Source organism: Dermacentor variabilis, chromosome 7 (genome assembly GCF_050947875.1).
Source record: "Dermacentor variabilis isolate Ectoservices chromosome 7, ASM5094787v1, whole genome shotgun sequence".
NCBI lineage: Eukaryota > Metazoa > Arthropoda > Arachnida > Ixodida > Ixodidae > Dermacentor > Dermacentor variabilis.
Window position 1 is genome coordinate 173917 of NC_134574.1, and position 19449 is coordinate 193365.

At 45.6% G+C, this 19449-nt stretch overlaps 1 protein-coding gene and 1 long non-coding RNA gene across 5 annotated transcripts in view; both read right to left on the minus strand.

The window, feature by feature from the left end:
* Asator (tau-tubulin kinase asator) overlaps window positions 1-19449 on the minus strand; it is a 453953-nt gene that overhangs the window by 55794 nt on the left and 378710 nt on the right. For all 4 annotated transcript variants that reach the window (XM_075698148.1, XM_075698147.1, XM_075698146.1 and 1 more), the window contains exons 5-6: window positions 10518-10688; window positions 8226-8324 (exon numbers count right to left, since the gene is read on the minus strand). In XM_075698148.1, coding sequence (XP_075554263.1) covers window positions 8226-8324; window positions 10518-10688 — 270 coding nt within the window. The remainder of the gene's footprint in view (window positions 1-8225; window positions 8325-10517; window positions 10689-19449) is intronic.
* On the minus strand, window positions 1277-7181 carry LOC142588939 (uncharacterized). The gene is made up of 3 exons (XR_012829749.1): window positions 6943-7181; window positions 5318-5446; window positions 1277-4466 (listed from the first exon to the last, which is right to left on the minus strand). It is a non-coding gene; the product is annotated as an uncharacterized LOC142588939 (long non-coding RNA).

The following is a 19449-nucleotide window of genomic DNA, read 5'->3' on the forward strand; positions in this document are numbered from 1 at the left end:
ATGACTACAAAAAAAATGAAAAGATCTGCCCCTGTGCTATTTACATATTTGCTGTGAATTCAAGACAGAGCTGCGCTTGGGCGTTTGTTTTGTATGCATCCGCGCTTTTTTTTTAATACTGAGGAAGCAATCGTGCGCAACACGGGACACGAATTTCGGTGGGGCTGTACTGTGGTGGCTAGAACGGCCACCATAGCTGTACTCCGTGTCGTGACACGGCCGTGTGTGCCATCCGTGGTCCTGCTACAAGGCATAGGCCTGATATTGAATTCTGTATATGAGAAGCTGAATCGTCAGCGTCGAGCTTTTTTGTCGTGTTATAATAAAATCTCAAGGCCCAACCAAACTGTAACATGTTGGTTTTTTGGCGCTGCTTGCAAGTTGTTACTTAATACCACACAAGAAGTCTGGGTAATCAATAATAATTATTATTATGGCTGAGGAGAGCCAGAATTTCTAGCCAGAAGCATGCAGATCTTAAAGTTTATTTTCTGCCCATAAACAAAAACTAAAGCCAGATTCGATATTGCCTCTGCCATGCATAAAACTAGGCGCCGTCATTAAATCGTCTTTATTGTTTATTTTCAGCCAATGTCGTCTTCTCCACAATCTACTGCGGATGTCGAATCTCTTGGGGAATGTGCCATTTCGAGTTGTGAAGGAAACAGTCAATCTGCAAGTTCGGAATTGAATACAAGAAGACACAGGGAGAAAAAGACCAGGTATGTTACATGGATGCACTTGCAAACACTTCAGTCTCATGCAGATATCCAGCATCCTTCCAACTCAAAGATTGTGTGCAAGCAGTGTAAAGAGGATACTTCGCGACAGCTGTTTTTAACTTATTTTCCCTTATACATTGCCCCTTGCAGGGCCCTCAGGTTGTTCCTAGTAAATGAATAGATTTAGGAAAAGACCATTATGGCTGTGTACCAGGAACACAGCCGGTGGTTGGAGTGGCCCAGTCCCCCAAGAAATCTTCAGTTTTGCTGGGACGTCCTTTACCACCTTTCCCACCTGTAACGTTTTTCCCTCCACCCCCAACCCCTCCCTCATTCAGTAGTTGCGAGCCAAACAAAATCCTGGCTCCACGCCTGGTGTGAACTATGGAAGCATGCCACTGTTGTTGTTTGTACTTACCAAAGCCGCATGATGTTACAGTTGACCTGTGTGTCTTTTAACATGCATGTAAACACACCAGAAATAAATATACTTTATTTTATTTACAGGATTCAAGCACCACTGCCCACTGACTGGCCGAAGGAGGTGTACGAGAAAAAGTGAATGAACCTCCAAGGCACAAAAAAGAAGGTTCATGAGACTTTTCCCCTTTCCGTGTAACGGCTATGTAGTACGCACCATACTAACGACTGATGCACCTTACATCAGGTCGCATGTTTTGGATACATGATGGGCAAAAACTAGACAGCTCAACATTGACTGTTTCGAGTTCCACGATACTAAAGTACATGTTGAGACTACTTTAAAATACTAGGTGATGAATGATAAGTTTAGACGATTGCCTATTTTCTTGTGCATTCCTGTTCCTTATGCAACCCCTTCTTATATCCCCATTCCCATAGGGTGCCATTGAAAAATGTTTTAAGTCTGGATAATGAAACAGCTCCCTCAAGTCACTAGTATCAGTACGTATACCTAAAACATTTCGCTGAAAGGGTAGTTCTCATAATTGCCCTCGAAAATGGCCAGTTTGCTCAGCCTCTAATACCAGTCTCAACTGTTGAAGTACTCTTGGTGAAATTGCTCTACTGTGTAGGTAACCATACTTCACATTTTCAAAATAAACTCTTGGTGCACATTAGGCATTCTCTCAAATGTGCTTTATTTACAGTCGATGCATATTACAAGCACGCAACTGAATATTTCTTGAAGTACCCACCAGACTAAAATGTAATAACATGTTTTCATATACAATAGCTGCTATATGAAAATGTTACAAGGAAAGTATAAAAGCAAGCACTTTCATGGAAATACAGAAGGGATGCAACTTTGCAAACAGTTTTATACACATACATTGAAAGCACAAGCCTAAATACATATTTTTATAGAATCAATGAATTGAGTCGCCTACACGAAACATTTTAAGGCAGTATTTCTACACATGCACAGCCGTTGCCAATGTTGCAATTACATGACTATAATGGAGTCTAGTATAAAACATAGCCTATTAATCTTAAAAGCTCTAAACACTGTAAAAAATATTTACACAGATTTACAGATGTCCAAACACTCTGCTTAACCGCAAGTTATGCATGGTAAAAATTGGGCTTTGTAGAGTTCGCAATTCCTTAAAAAAATTAAAAAAAACACTGAGTGGCAATCTAAAGTTTTCCCCTGATCCTTTCCTAGCAGTCCGAGCCAAAGCTCCTGTGAAGAATCAAGAATCAATGGCAGAGTGACAGCACACTATCGGCGCCTTCTCATTGGAAGAGGCTTCAGAGACGAGCATCCCTTTGCCGGTGAGCCCCGAATATGAAGGCAAGAACTCTGTGGCACAGATTCAGCCAACTTACTGAAGGTGACTTGCAATAAGCCCCTAGCCTCCAACAGTGTTTGAACGTCGTGGCAGCAGTAAAGGAGGGAACTGCACATTTCAAGTTCCTCGGATATACATTTGCGCAACTCCGAGACTGAGGGGGCTGCTGTCCCAGGAATCATTGCAACCACAGGGTGTAAAGGCACTTGAAAAAAGCTTGGCTCATTGGCAAAGGGAATGTCCGGCTCTGATACTGCTGTACCAAGAGCCTGTGAAGACACTTTAGAAGGGCTGGGCTCATTGACAAGGGGAATCTCAGAACCTGTTTCTGATTCTAGACAGCTTCCAAGTGTAATTTGCGGTCGACTGAGGTAACTCTGCGGAAGAGAGAAAAAGCGCCACCTGTCGCTCTACTTAAAAACAACAGAAATGTGTTTGCATGGGTACTTGTGCTTTCTAAAGTCGGGGCAGGTACACGATGGCTTGGTGAAGTCAACTGTGTACACATCATCATCACTTCTTTCAGAATGAACCGAGAACATGCCTTCAGTGGGCAGCTCTTTTATGTCTGTGTGGGTGTATTGCTCTGCGTTAACGAGCCGTCTCAGCATACGTTTACAAACCCGTGAGGCCGGTTGTGCAGATATGCAGGAATATTTTCGCTGTACTGTCTGTGCACTGATGACTGCCTCCTTGCTGCCTCATGGAATTTTACTTCTTTGTCGGGAAGGTAGCCATGGATGACAGCTGTGATTAGGGATGTTAACGACCGTTTCCCACTGGCACTTTTCACATACTGTGCCTTCAGGTTTTGGGCCTCAATGCCGTTATTGGTGGTCAAGACAACATAAAGCTCCAGCCTGTAAGACATGACCCACCGCTCCTTTACAGAGAGCCACACTGCTTCAAAGTAACTGCGGAATTTTTCATTTTTCCAGTACTCTGAGGCGACAAGGACTTCAAATGCCTTGTCAAACTCATCTTGATTTGAAGCACTGGCTAAGCGTTTTCATGAATCTCAGGGCCTCATCCGGATCGGATATGCTGTTTTCCTTTCTGCGCAGCCACCCTTGCCATGCTTGTAGTCTATGGAAGTCACAGATGGAGATTTGACTCTCCTGGAACACTTGCTTGATGGCACTTATTTCTGCCTTGCTGTAATCTACCATCCAGTACTGTGGGGACCAGTTATCACACCACTGCTTGAAAACGTCTAAAGCATCAGCGATACAGTGGGTCGTCTCAAACTACGACAAACACACCAGCAGGTGTGTATCCCGACGGTGTTTTCACAAGCAAGAAAAGTGGTAAGGCATAGTCACTAGTCTTGTGTGTTGCTTCAAGGCAAACTACTGAGCCTCCATACTTTTTAAGAATGTTTCTCATGAATTTTGTCTGGAAGCAGAACAGCAACGTGTCTTCACACTCGCTGGCAATGCTCTCTTCCACGTTGTTCGAGTTGTTGCTACCCACGCAGTTGCTTGCTGCATACGGGCGATAGAAAATGGAGGATTCGGGTTGCTAACTCCTGATCTTTTCAATAAGGATGACCGCTCTTGATCAACTGTGCTGAAGCGGTCTTTCTTAAGAACAGCTTGGATCTGGTTGCTGATATCACGATGTGTTGGGAAAAAGGCCCTGCAGCTGCTATCAGGCTATTCCTTGTTTGCAAAAAGTACGTCGTGCACGTAATAGTGCAGGCACTTTTTCACATCTGATACAGATATTTTCCTTGCCTTGCCGACATTTGAATTCGCTCAGCAATGTTTCTGTCCATGTTTTGGCTGAAAGCTTGCATGTCCTCGAAAGAATGGTTACGATGGTTACTGCAGTTGGCAATTTTAATGTATATCCGCGTCTCTTTGGCCACAGTCTGCTGCTCTGCGTCAAGCGCCTGCTGCAGCTGCTTGGCCTTGTCTGCTTTCAGCCGACCCTCTTTTCTCTGGCTGCATGGCTGGGGAAGGTCCACCTAAAAAGTATGCATTATTACGTATATTGAGCAAACTTTATGGTTTAAAACAGCCCAACAAGATGAGAAGAAAGTGAAGACGAGACAGAAGACAGCGCTAAACTAACTGGAAATTTATTTCCACTTGTCCATTATATATACACGTGGGAAATACCAAAATATGCAGAGTGCGAAAGGTAAAAAGAGTACAACACATAAAGTCTCGGCGTGGATGCCGAGACTGTATGTGTTGTACTCTTTTTATCTTTCGCACTGTATTTTTTTGCTATTTCCCAGGTGTACTCGTATATATACTGAAAATAGTGGAAATAAACTTTCTGTTGTTAGTTCAGTGTTGTCTTCTGTCTCGGCTTCACTTTGTCCTCATATTGGCACGCTGTTTTATACCATAATGATCATTGCTGTTTGAGCTAGCTGGTTAACTAGCTGAAACAAACCTTTCATTGAGCATACGTCAACCAAGCCTAATGTGCCTCATCTTATTCCACGAAAAAATTGTCTGCACTGCGCACCAAGGGCAACAGGAAAATCCGACATTAGGGAGTTTTACCAGACCGTTCTTTAGCCCTGATAACGATACCATAACGATGCACAACGCGTGTTCAAGGCTGTCAGAGGGGAGAAGGCATCCTTAGCGGATCCCTCTACTAAAGCTCCCTACTATCACCAGAATTAGAAGCATTAATAGTTGACATCAGCTACAAATTTCTCACGAGCCACTGCAAGGACAATGTAATAATTTTTGAAAACTGCTTGTTTCGTGTCTGCTTGCAGACGTAAATGCCATGATAAAGGTGCCGAGAAAATAACCCGCAAACGTTTTTTACTTGTACCTTTTTACTTGTACGTACCTGGAAATCCGGGTACAATTCAATCCACTTCAAATTCATTGTTGCTGCACACCCTTTCTTCTTTGTGCCTTGGAGGTTCATTCGCTTCTTCTCGTACACCACCTTCGGCCAGTCAGTGTTGCTTGAACCCTGTAAATGAAATCAAGAATATTTATTTCTGGCGTAAACCTAAAGTAACCTAACCTAAGGTAACATAAAGTAAATCCTCTTTACACTGCCTGTGCACAATCTTTAAATTTGGAACGCTGCTGGATATCTGCATGAGACTGAAACGTTCGCAAGTGCATCACCATGTAGCATACTTGGTCTTTGTTTTTCTCTTGAGTCTTTTTGTTGTATTCCGTTCCAAATATGCAGACTTTGACGGTTTCTTTGACAACTACAAACGGTACATTGTATAGAGAGATTCTGCACCCGGAGTGGATCATGGAGAAGACGACATTGGCTGAAAATAAACAATAAAGACGATTTAATGAAGGTGCCTAAACTTATGCATGGCACAGGGCAATATCAAATCTAGTTTTAGTTTGTGTAATGTAATGGCAGCAAAGAAACTAAGATGCGCTGCCTCTAGCAAGAAAATCTGGCTCTCCTCAACGAGAATAATAATTATCACTATTATTACTAATTACCCATACTTTTTGTATGGTTTTAAAGAGTGACAACTTAAAAGCAGCGCCAACATATTACAGTTTGGTTGGGCTTTGCGATTTTAATATATTACGACAAAAAGTTCGACCCTGCAGCTTCAGCTCATATACAGAGTTCAACATCAGGCCTATGCCTTGCTCTAGACGACAAATTCACACTTCTAGCAAGACTACGGATAGCACACACGGCCGTACAACGACATGGAGTGCAGCCCCACTGCAAATAGTGTCTTGTGTTGCGCTCGATTGCTTTTACAATGTTCAAAAAAGTACAGACGCATACAAAACAAACGCCCAAGCGCAGCACTGTCTTGAATTCAAAGCAAATATGTAAAGAGCACAGGGGCAGACCTTTCATTTTTTGTATTCGTGGTTACCTTGTGTGCGCAGTTGTAATCATGACCGAAAACCGAAAAATAACAGTTATGTTTACGTTTATCAGAATTTCTGAAAATCGGGTCATGTCGCGGTAGCCAGAACAATACTCCACTCAAACCGAAATAAATAGGTGCTAGGGTAACTCTGAACCGGTAAACGGAACAATATGTAACCCTATCTTCAAAAAGGCGAATCAAGATGAATCAATTGTTTAGTGTTGCGCACTAACCGCAACTGAAAACAAGTCGTTCTGCCAGGTTGAGTCCCTGGTTAAATTTACTACTGCGTTTTACAATGATAAATCTTTTTTTTTTTTAATTATGGGGTTTTACGTGCCAAAACCACTTTCTGATTATGAGGCACGCCGTAGTGGAGGACTCCGGAAATTTCGACCGCCTGGGGTTCTTTAACGTGCACCTAAGTCTAAGCACACGGGTGTTTCGCATTTCGCTCCCATCGAAATGCGGCCGCCGGGGCCGGGATTCGATCCCGCAACCTCGTGCTCAGCAGCCCCACACCATAGCCACTGAGCAACCACGACGGCATGATAAATCTAGGCGCAGAGCGAAACATTAAGAAGCAGTCGATACTACTTACATTTAGACGGCTTGTTCAGGTCCCTTGATGTCCGCACAGAATACCTCTCTTTGATCGCAGCCAAGGACCTCTCAAAAAGCTTAAGCTCATTGCTGACTTCAGGTAGCCATGGGAGTAGCCGTCTTCATGATGATGTAACCCTTGGAGGTACTTTTCGATCACCTTCTGTCGGTTAGGAGGCTCACTCATCGTTGCATTCCGTGTGAAACAGAACAATGCACGCCGCAAATACGATACGCGCGACAACTTCTCGCTCACGTGGAGTGAGCTGATCCGAAGTGAAGCGCCGCGCACCGACCGCGCCGCCAAACAGAGGGGAAAAAAAGAAGAAAATGGTGATACGTCATCGAGGCGAGGCTCCGCCCCTGCACGGCTTTGTTGTGAAAACAGTCGCACCCTCGCTCACTGGGCTCACTCACAGACCCCTTGGTAGGCACCGCTTCGTACTTTGTTATCGACAGTGTTTCAAGATGCCTCAGTTTATGTAAACGTAACTGTAATATTTTTATAGCCGTTAGAGCAGTGTAAAACGGAAAGAAGAACCACTTTCTTGCATGATATAAATCTGCTTCACCGAGAGTTGAACGTTTCGCGCCGTAGCTGCGTAGCTAGGCGCGCCGACGCGAGTCAACCGAAGCGCTCGATAACAGAGCGGAGCTGTTCCCCGAGATCAGGCCGCGTTTCGACGCGTACGAGCCATGCCGCACAGTCTGCGCATGCGTGGGCGCGTGAACGCGAGCTTGCGCGCGTCCGCAAGCGTACGTGTGGTCTTTGCTTAAGTGTAGCCAGTTTTTGTGGGCACAGGTTTACCCAATAAAAGTTAGTTTTTTCATTCACAGTATTGCTACTGTGTTCTTCAACGTCACCACCACGTGACAATATGGCGATGAAAGAGGTCAGGAGAATGTACCTGGAACTATCGCCCGGATTCGTACACCCCTGCAGATTGCGGTACTTCTTCTGGGACCTAGCGCCGTAACGTATGATATAACGGGAAGAAGCCGTCCAGAAGTGGATACTTTTGTTCGTTTTGCCCCAAGTTACTGCGCTAATTAAGCCCTAGAACAAAGTACTAAAAAGGCTGAAATTTGAACTCTTGTGAGGGGTGCTCAACCTCTGTCCGAGGTGCCATAGAGTGTTGTGTTTGCTATGGACTGCATCATACCAGGAGGCGCAAAGTGTCGATATGGCTCTACGTTTCTAGCTTACAGATTAAAGAGATAAATTGAGCGACCTTGTGCGGTGCTTGATTTTGCCATATTGCGTGTACATAATAATAATACCTGCTCCTTGTCCTTGATCTTCCGCCAGGGTAGCTGCCCGTTGACAAACTCCACCAGCATGTAGAAGAGGGACCACAGGTCGTCGTGCCTCCCCATTTCCTGCAGAAACGAAGCACAGATCATCAGGTAAGACAATCAAATCAACGCATCATCAGCCTTATATGCATAGTCCTCACCGGAAGCCTGTACGTCGCGGCTTATTTGTTTTAATGCGATTAGCAATATTAATCTTCTTCCGCGTCCGTCCGTCCGTCCGTCCGTCTGTCTGTCTGTCTGTCTGTCTGTCTGTCTGTCTGTCTGTCTGTCTGTCTGTCTGTCTTTCCGTCCGTCCGTCCGTCCGTCCGTCCGTCTGTCCGCCCGTCTGTCTGTCTGTCCGCCCGTCCACCCGTCTGTCTGTCTGTCTGTCTGTCTGTCTGTCTGTCTGTCTGTCTGTCTGTCTGTCTGTCTGTCTGTCTGTCTGTCCGTCCGTCCGTCCGTCCGTCCGTCCGTCCGTCCGTCCGTCCGTCCGTCTGTCTGTCTGTCTGTCTGTCTGTCTGTCTGTCTGTCTGTCTGTCTGTCTGTCTGTCTGTCTGTCTGTCTGTCAATCCGTCCGTCCGTCCGTCTGTCTGTCTGTCTGTCCGTCCGTCAGCCCGTCCGTCCGTCCGTCTGTCTGTCTGTCTGTCTGTCTGTCTGTCTGTCTGTCTGTCTGTCTGTCTGTCTGTCTGAAAAATCTTTTAAAATTTGGCTAGTCCTGATCAGAAGCCGCGTCACACGGGTTCCTTAAGCGCAGCAGCTTTGCGCGCCGCGAATGGCCGCGGGCAGCGACGCACTGATTCTCGGAGTGAGCAAGCACCGGCGGCACCACACGCAAAAAGCGAGGGGATTTCACGGGCGCACAAGGCGCTGCGTGTCCCAGAGGAAGCGCGAGAGCACACAGCCAGCCCACGACGTATTTCGGCGGCAGCGGCAATATGATGCGTCGCTAGATTCCTAATAGCACTAAGGTCGACAGTCATCTTTGTGATTAGGTCTGAGAGAATTCGATTGTTCGTTTCGGTCTGGTCTTCTGTGTTAATCTCGCCCTCCTGTTTCTGCATTCTTCTCGTATGATACCTTCTGATGTTCTGCAGTAGTGCTGTTGTGTCAGTGTATAAAGCAAGACGTATATGTGTTAACTTAAATGAGCGTCAGGAGCGTTGATTTACAGTGTGTACTATTGAAAGCGTAAATACTCGCCCGACTGTAGCACTTAAAGTGAGATGCTTAAAGTAACAATTTGAAAGCGATCAAGACCCTACTTCTGTATATGGTACAAAAACGCAGTTACATGGGTGACTTGCGGCGTACGCATGGGGCGTAACTAATCCAGTGTCAGTTAGCTCAATAGAAAGGCATTACAGTGCATTTGAATCGTGTTTCGTCACTAATGCAGAATAACTCTAGGCAAGTATGTTTATGTTACCAAAGGAACCAGTCCTAAACAAGACCAATGATGCAGAAGCTTGCTGTGAAATGCTGCCAAGGCGGCCATCACCCGCATTATTTGCCGCATGGTTTGTACAGGGACACTGCAATATTTAATATGTCAAACTATGATATGCTAGAAAAAACGCATGAAATAGCAAAGAGGCAATTCTTATCGAACATGTCAGGCATATTACAAGGACTTACCAAAGTAAATGCTTGGCGACTGAACTTCCACAGGATGCTAACAACATCTCGGTGTTTTACTCCTCGACAAAAAACGCTGACAATTCAATGGCCAAACAGTTCACCGTGTCAAGAACCCACATGTTCTTGGCCAAACCCTGGAACATGTCTTAGAGTTAGGCATGAACATGTGCGTCAGCACTTGCTTTGCCTTTTCATTTTTGTATCCTCTTCACCTGCTGTTAATTCCGAGTCTTGAGATCACGCACGCTATGTTGGGGTTACCTACGTGCACTCACTGTGCATTCCGGATCACCGAAACACTGCCGTCTTTTTTTGGAGGCACCAATTGCGTGGGACGAGAATCGCGATATATTGTACAGCGTAACCACGAGCCTTGTCATCGCCCTATCATGCACCATTGGCGACGGAGGGCTAAATATGCATGTTCTCTATAGACAATAGTGTTTGGCTGTAGCAGACGTAGCAGATGATTTCGCTTTAAAAGTCACAGTAAGCGAGGAATTTATAATTGATTTGTCCCTACCACTCTATGTAAAATGTCATGCTTTCTTTTTGCCAGCACCACCGCCAACGACGGCCCACCAGTTTGCCGCGACGGGTTCGCCGCCCACGGGATGCGCGCGGCCAGTGACCACTCGCCTTGTTCTTGTGGGCGTTGACCGAAGCGTAGCGCACAGTTCCTCGGAATCCGGCGGCCGCTCGCGGTGGCCGCACTTCGCCCGTGGTGGTGACGTACTGGCGAGCCAGGCCGAAGTCCAGCATGTACACCTTCCGCGACGAGTGGTGCGTCCGCCCCATGGCGAAGTTGGACTGCGAACACGACGTCACTCCCTCAACGAACAGAGAGGCACACACATTCGAATGTCAACGCTCACCAATGCTTGCATGTGCAGCTTGTTCGCATGACGTAACAGCTCTCTCTTCACAAGCTTCACAGCTCCATGTGTGCCTTTTGCTAATCGCAACTAGAATACTGTCTATCAGCGTCCGATTATTACCAAAATATTACAGTTGTCGTTCTACGCCCTAACGTAGTACATATCTCTAGATCTGCTTTCCATCAAGCGTCGGCCAGTCCTTATCTTGTATTTAAGTTCCTATCATATACCTCAATTTCCGGCTGTGATGGTTAGCACTGCCATAGTAAAGCGATTATGTGCCATAATTCCGTTAGAGGTAACGACAAGCTGGCGTTTTTCGCTTCAACGTGTCCCTAAAGTGCGCACTTGGAGTCATTTGTACTATTCTGCAGATTCCTTCTGATCATCAATGTCCAGCGTGACAAATTGATTTAATAAGCGTAGCCATTTTTATGGTCTATTATTGCCTTAAAGGCACACTTGCCAACAGGTACAAGCACGCCACGGAAATGTTCCGCTTTCTCTGTGTCGATTGTCTGTAGGCAAGTGACGCCCATACGAACGCGCTCAATCTTCAACAGTAATCGCGAATGGCCGCCTGCTTGCGGAAATACAGAAGGCGACCAGGAATGTGCAGAATGAAACCACTGTGGCAAGCACACAAGAAATATTTAGAATAACGGCGCGCCAAAAAGTACGAAAATTCGCTATAGCCGTTCAATACAAAAAACAGAGTAATGATAAAACAATTATTGTAATATATTTTCGCAAGGAAGAGGAAAGAGCAATTAAAAAGGCATTGTGCGAAATATGCCCAACATAATGAAAAAAACAGAAAGCACGTTTCCTGAAGGTATCAATCATGATGTATTGTAATCTCCTTGGACTGTTACGCATAATAGTGTTCTCGACACTATAGTGCTGACACCAGTTCTTCATATTAAAGATGGGTGCCCAGTTATTTATTGGGTTCCCTATTTGAGCTGGAAATATCACATAACCATGTTATTAGCAAAGACAACCATTCCGTAGCGTACCTCCGGCGTAACATTAGTCGAGTCCCTATAGCTGCGAAAATAACAATGTTTAAAGCACTGGTGCACCAAAAATTAAGAATATGCATGCTCGACATAAGATCCTTTTTAATCGCACTGGACATCATTCCTAGAAATGGTACAGATTAAAGCAGCGCGTTTTATTTTGAATAATTATAATCGCACCAACAGTGCCTCCGAAATCTATGAATCTCTGTCGAATCGATTTCGAATCGAAGTCTCTTTCCTTGCAGTCACTTAAAACACGCCGCAAAGCATTTCGTCTTACACATTCTGACAACATATACCATCAGCCAGTTTTTGAAGGTCAGTTCGTTGACACAACTCCGTAACAGCAGAACTCCGTACCGTTTTGTGTTCTGGCTTGTGCTCCAGTGCGCATCAACTAAGGTCGTTGGAGCCCCGTGTTATCGTTCGGTGCGCTTTGGTAACAGCCATAAGGCAAACGTCACTATTTGTCGCATTAACGGCTTTCTTAAATTTATACCGCGCCCGTTCAAAGAGTGGGACCACCTTCCATCAGACACGTTCCTATTTCAGCCCGTAGCTTGTTTTTCCCCTCGATGCGCTGTTACTTTGGCAATGAATAATGTGAATGCTAGTTTTATTGTTTGTAGATCGTACTTCGCATCGCGTTTCATTTCTTTTATTTGTGTGAGCCTTGAAAATTGCAGGCTCATACGTGCCTGTGCATGTAAGAGCATTTATCTTTCTCGTGCTTGGTTTTTATATACTTCTGTACTCCGCTCGCCGCTGTAAAGCTCTATGAGCTGGAGGGTAAAGTGAATAAACAAACGCTGGCATGACTTGGCAGTTTAGTTGTACTAGGTTTGCACAACTTGATATTTAGGCAAATATATTTGCGGGCGGTACAACACAAACGAAAATCTAGCGCTTACTCCGCTGATTGGCTTACTTGTTTCCATCCTATAGTCGCGCTCTGCGTACTTGTGGTCTATGGCCAATTATTATCGCGTTTGTTACCTTGTTTTCATTGTGTTTCGAGGTGGGCGAGCCAGTTGGCGGTCAACACATGTGGTTTCTGATTTGGTCCGATTCGTGTGCAAAAGCTGCGCTACGCAGGTTACTTCCACGTAAGACATGTTTTTCATGGGTGCAAAAGTGCGAGAAGCCAGGCACGCACTAGCCTGACGTGGATAACAAAACCTACTGGAAGCGCTGCACGTCTTCCAACTGGTAATTTTTTTTTTCATTAGGTTTTATCATCTGCCACAATACGAGCGCTCCAGCTCATGACCCGCATCTGTGCTGTCCTTTTCGTCTTACGCGTGTCCCCGTGTATTCATGTGAACTGAAAAAATGAGGCTTTACGTTCCAAAACCACGGTCTCATTCATGGTTACATTGCGCTTAGTTTTACACTGACGATATTGAATGAAGGACAGGACGTGGACGCACTTAGCGCAAACTACCAACTGTTTAACACTGGTAAAGAACGCGCTTATATACAAGGAGATATGGCGCGGAGGGGGAAAGATATAAAAAATGTGACGACATGTGATCGTAGTTTGGGCCAGGCATACATCGTTCACTTGTACGCGTTCGTCCTGGCAAACTCGACCTCAGCTTCGATAAGCGCGATGGACGGAGTGCTTACGCACATCTCTTTTTCTTTAGCTATCGCAAGCGCCTCCCATATTTCTAGCTCCGTTTTCGTTTTTGATGTGCCAATGACTGTGGTGCTTTCTAGTAGCAGAGAGCATTTGCATTGTTTCAAATGTGCAGCCAAGTTGCTAGGTGCTGTCAGAAGTTGGTACATATATTTGTGCTCCCGTAACCTATAATTTAGACAACGTTCAGCTTGCCCAATGTATACTTTCCTGCAATCTAGTGGGATTTGGTAAACAACTGAAGTACCACATTCCACGTACTTTTTCACGTGCTTAGTCTGACAGACGGTAGCACTAGGATTGCCCTCTTTGGATCCTGCGTAGACCCTCTTGCACACGCCTTTTAGTTTTTGCGGAGCGGAGAAAAGTACTTGAACATCATGGCGTTGGGCTGTCTTTTTTATCCTATGTGACAAGCCATGGTTGTAAGGCAACACCGCGCGATTTTTTAATTTTTCTTTTTCCTGTGTTCTTTGCCTTTTCCTGTTGGTTCTGATTTCGGGCAACAAGTTTTCACATATTTGCACCACCATACTGTTCGGGTACCCACTGTCTCTTTAAGCGGCTTACTTGCAAATCGATGCTCTTCCTCACACCACGGCGCCATGGTTTTTCAACTGCTTGACTGATGCAAGCCTTGGCGATGCCTCTTTTTATGATTTTAGAATGGCAAGAGTCATACCTCAGGATCTATTTTTCTCCTCTAGTTTTGTAGCACAAGCAGATGTGGGAGCCTCTGAGCCTAATGCTTATGTCAAGGTACTGCAATCGACCTTCGGTAGGAGTCTCGCACGTGAATTCTAAACCTTCATGCGCTTTCTTGAACATGCTGGTGACAGTTTCTACGCTAAATGAATCGGTTTTGTTTTCTTTCATGCACACCAAATAATCGTCAACATATCTGAAACAGGTAGTTATGTTAGTTTCTTCAAACAAGGCGACAAGCTTTCTGTCTCCCACACTCAAAAATAAGTCGGGAAGCACGGGAGCTATACCAGAACCAATAGCGATACCATCCTTCTGCTCATACACACTGTCACCATATTCGATAAACGCACCACGTAGCTAAAGTTGTAGCAAGTTCAGAAAACTAGAAATTCTGCATCGCACACGTCCTGAAATTTGGTGTAGCCCAACGTGTCGATGGCTTCTTCTACAGGTTGTACCACCGCTGGCGTCGGGACACTGTAGAACAGGTCCATTTAGCGTAGAAACTGTCATGAGCATGTTCAAGAAAGCGCATAAAGGTTTAGAATTCACGTAAGAGATTCCTACCGAAGGTCGACTGCAGTAACTTGACATAAGCATTAGGCTCAGAGGCTCCCACATCTGCTGGTGCTACAAAACTAGAGGAGAATAAGAAATCCTGAGGTATGACTCTTGCCCGAACAGTATGGTGGTGCAAATATGTGAAAACTTGTTGCGCGAAATCAGAACCAACAGGAAAAGGCAAAGAACACAGGAAAAAGAAAAATTAAAAAATCGCGCGGTGTTGCCTTACAACCATGGCTTGTCACATAGGATAAAAAAGACAGCCCAACGCCATGATGTTCAAGTACTTTTCTCCGCTCCGCAAAAACTAAAAGGCGTGTGCAAGAGGGTCTACGCAGGATCCAAAGAGGGCAATCCTAGTGCTACCGTCTGTCAGACTAAGCACGTGAAAAAGTACGTGGAATGTGGTACTTCAGTTGTTTACCAAATCCCACTAGATTGCGGGAAAGTATACATTGGGCAAGCTGAACGTTGTCTAAATTATAGGTTACGGGAGCACAAATATATGTACCAACTTCTGACAGCACCTAGCAACTTGGCTGCACATTTGAAACAATGCAAATGCTCTCTGCTACTAGAAAGCACCACAGTCATTGGCACATCACAAAACGAAAACGGAGCTAGAAATATGGGAGGCGCTTGCGATAGCTAAAGAAAAAGAGATGTGCGTAAGCACTCCGTCCATCGCGCTGAGGTCGAGTTTGCCAGGACGAACGCGTACAAGTGAACGATGTATGCCTGGCCCAAACTATGATCACATGTCGTCACCTTGTCACATTTTTTGTATCATCCCCCCTCCGCGCCATATCTCTTTGTATATAAGCGCGTTCTTTAACAGTGCTAAACAGTTGGTAGCTTGCACTAAGAGCGTCCACGTCCTGTCCTTCATTCAGTATCGTCAGTGTAAAACTAAGCGCAATGTAACCATGAACGTTCACCAACTAGCCCCCTTCATTGCTTTACTAAACGGTCTCATTATGAAGCACGCCGTAGTAGGGGACTCCGGAAATTTTGGACCCCCTGGGATTCATTAACATGCACCTGCATCTAAGTACACGGGTGTTAACATGATTTTGGGTTCTAGCGCGAACCCAAAATCATGTTAATCATGTTAACGTACCAACTCGCCCAAATGTCTATCCTTTTGCATTACACGGGTGTTTTCGCATGTCGCCCCCGTCGAAATATGGCCGCCGTGGCCCGGATTTGATGCCTCCACCTCGTGCTTAGCAGCCCAACACCATAACCACTAAGCAACTACGGCGGATTATTCACGTTTATTCACGGTTATTCACGTGAACTACTGTCCTGCTTGGACAATTGTCTGACAGTTGATTTTAATAGCATAAGGGCTTACATAAAAACAATTTTAGGGCGGAACATGGCGGAATGCCTGCCATCTCAATTTTCGATAAGAAACTTCAGGTAGTCTAGAAGGACACCAATTATTCCACGGGAAACAAAGCCGATAGACTTCGAGAGAGTATATTAGAGTAGATTTTGAGGAACATTGAAGTTCAGTGCCGTATGATGATGATGATGATGATGATCATGATGATGATGAGCCTCTGTGGACGTCGTGGGTCGCATTCACTAAGGGGGATAGGCCAGTAAATGAATTTGGCTTTCTCGACATATTTTTTTCTCTTTAATCGCCTTTCTCTCGCGGGATGATGATTGGTATTTGGTAGTGCATTAGAATCTAGTTTTGGGTGATTTAGCTGGCAAACGTCGCAATCACGGAAGCCATGCACGCGCAGAAACGGAAGGTCTTTCGATTCATTGTCCCAGACCGCCCTCCAAGTGATGCCGATTTAATCATACAGCTTTCATACAAAAATCACCGACCAAGCACTCTGTGCAGATGGTTAACCAACGCAGCTCAAACATGCGGCCCCGGTGTTTATCACTGGCCTAGTGCCGATGGTTCATTAAACGACGGCTTTGTAGGCTGCTGGATCCTCGGTGCCCAATTGCTGCTTGCACTCGGCTGCACGAACCTGTTCTTGTGCCCGGGCTGGAGCATCGGGACGGCGTAGCCGAGCTCGTTCCCAGTTTTGCTCGCGGCATTGCTGATCGAAAGCTGCCTGCTCCTAAGGACTACGTATTACGCGTCGACAACCCGTGTCGGAGCCGGGAAGAAACTGCTGCGAGCGCTCCGCTGCGACGGGCCTCTGTTTCGCGCGGCTCTATTCTTCTTTCTTCTTTCGCGCATGCGCATGGAGTTGCGCCGGAGGAGTTTTCGGCGTACAGGTGACAGACGGATGGACGAATCGGCTAGCCATATGCAGCTTCGCTGCGAAAGAGCAAAAGAGCAGAAAAGAGTCACGTGAATACAAAGATTTGAATTGATAAATAGCAGATGAACAAGGGAGTCCTTAGCTTGTAACCAAAGTCTTTGCAACGTCACCTATCTTGCTTTCACGGAGACTATTGTTCCGTCGAAACGTTGGTTCCATAACTAGCATCTCCGTGGCCGTACACTGATGATTACATGAAAAGTAGATGGAACCTCTGCTCTGGAATATGCGACTCATGAGACGTACAGCCCACTTGCACCTACGTAGCAACATTCATATTTTGCGAAGTCCTCACAAACGTTTGTTTCCGATGTGAACTTTAGAACTAACGTCGCGCTGCCTTAAAGCAACGCTTTCTTTGTCCACCTTCTCAAAGGCAAATTCTTGCCTTGGTTTTTTGGTAGTGATCAACCTTCTCACGTCTCAAAAACGTAAACAGACTTTTTTAAAGCCTAGTTTGCGCCTTAAAATTCATTGTATGCTTGCCTTTAGTGTATATTTAGGCATTGCAAGAATACAGAGAGATGGGCGATCAGCCAATCACAAGTAGCTCTGCCTTCAACAGAAAGTCAACACCTTAGAAATTAGGCGGATTAGGTAAGCGAGCGTGACATGCCAGCTTCTCCATGATACGCGACTATTCCATTGCCGCTTATTTTTACATCGAAAGGTGTAACGACTAACCTTCCATAGTTTTTTCGGCATCCGGCCACATAAACCGAGTTAGCGATTTCTAACAAACCCCTGCGGGTGCAGTGCGGCGGAGCAGGCGTCAAAATGCGGAGCAGATTAGAACCAAGGTCAATCCAAATAGGTCGCGAAGCTTCGGGCGAAAAGCGGTTAGTACAAATTGTCACCGACATCAGGGTTATGGGAGCAGCGATTGAAGCGCGAATATGTTTGGAGGCAAGAAACATTGGGAAAGAAGAAAAGCGTTTTTTTTTATTTCAAGCGAGACACAGTTAGATTCATTCAACGAAAATAACACCCCTGGTCAATTTTATATATTCGTGACGAGTTAAGAAAACACAAGTTTATTCAATTTTATTATTATTAAAAAATGGCTTTATTTTCGGCGTCCATCGTTACAGGGGGCCTTGACGCCACTATCAGTCGCAATGCAATGCACATCTTGACATGGGCAGAAAGGCGCACTCATAAAGTTCACCTGTTGAAATACGTCCCCCTCATTGTATGTGCTTTTCTGCTTGTCGAAGTTTGTCTGAATTTGGTGACGCGGGTAGCGACATCGCATACATCGCATCTTAATCTGTTCGGTCAAAAGTAGTGAGTTACGACCGCCAGATAATTGTGTAGTTGTTTTCAAGCGACAATGGCGCAGTACTTAATAAGACCGTCCTTTTTTTACATCCATATTCTTCCACTAATCGCGCTGCTTCCTGTTCGCACCTGTAACTCATCCGACAGAGCGGGTACTGCGCCCTACGTTGGCTGAAAATCCGGCCTTTCCATGAAGCAGCGGTTTGCTCTTCCCTTCTTTGTTTGCGCACGCCGGAAATGTCAGCCGAATCATTGCACCGGGTCTTTAAATCAAAATCAACGGCATCAACGCATGCATCACGCTGTGGTGCCCACATAAATATGCCAACGATGACGACCCTCGTCAGTGGCCATGGGATGGCAGCAAATGGCGCAGTCCTTGGTGAGACCGCTCTTCTTTTACATCCATATTCTTCCGCTAATCGCGCTGCTTCCTGTTCGCACCTGTAAGTCATCCGACAGAGCGTGTACTGCGCCCTACGTTGGCTGAAAACCCGACCTATGTATCAAGCAGCGGTTTGTTGTTCCCTTCTTTGTTTGCGCACGACGGAAATGTCAGCCGAATCATCGCATCGGATCTTTTAATCAAAATCGACGGCATCAACGCACGCATCATGCTGTGGTGCCCACATAAATATGCCAACGATGACGACCCTCGTCCGTGGCCATGGGATGGCGGCAATGGCGCAGTCCTTGGTGAGACCGTTCTTCTTGAAATGGTCCTTGAAATGGTTCTTCTTGAAATGTGTCCTCGTTTCGCCACTGTCTTTCGTCCCTTTTCGTGCGCTAAAAACCTCAGTTATGGAATACCAACACGCCCTAACCTACGTTCGTTCTTCTTTTACATCCATATTCTTCCATTAATCGCGCTGCTTCCTGTTCGCACCTGTAAGTCATCCGACAGAGCGTGTACTGCCCCCTACGTTGGCTGAAAACCCGGTCTTTGCTTCAAGCAGCGGTTTGCTGTTCCCTTCTTTGTTTGCGCACGACGGAAATGTCAGCCGAATCATCGCATCGGATCTTTTAATCAAAATCGACGGCATCAACGCACGCATCATGGTGTGGTGCTCACATAATTATGCCAACGATTACGAAGCTCGTCAGTGGCCATGGGATGGCAGCAGTGGCGCAGTTCTTATGAGACCGTTCTTCTTTTACATCCACATTCTTCCA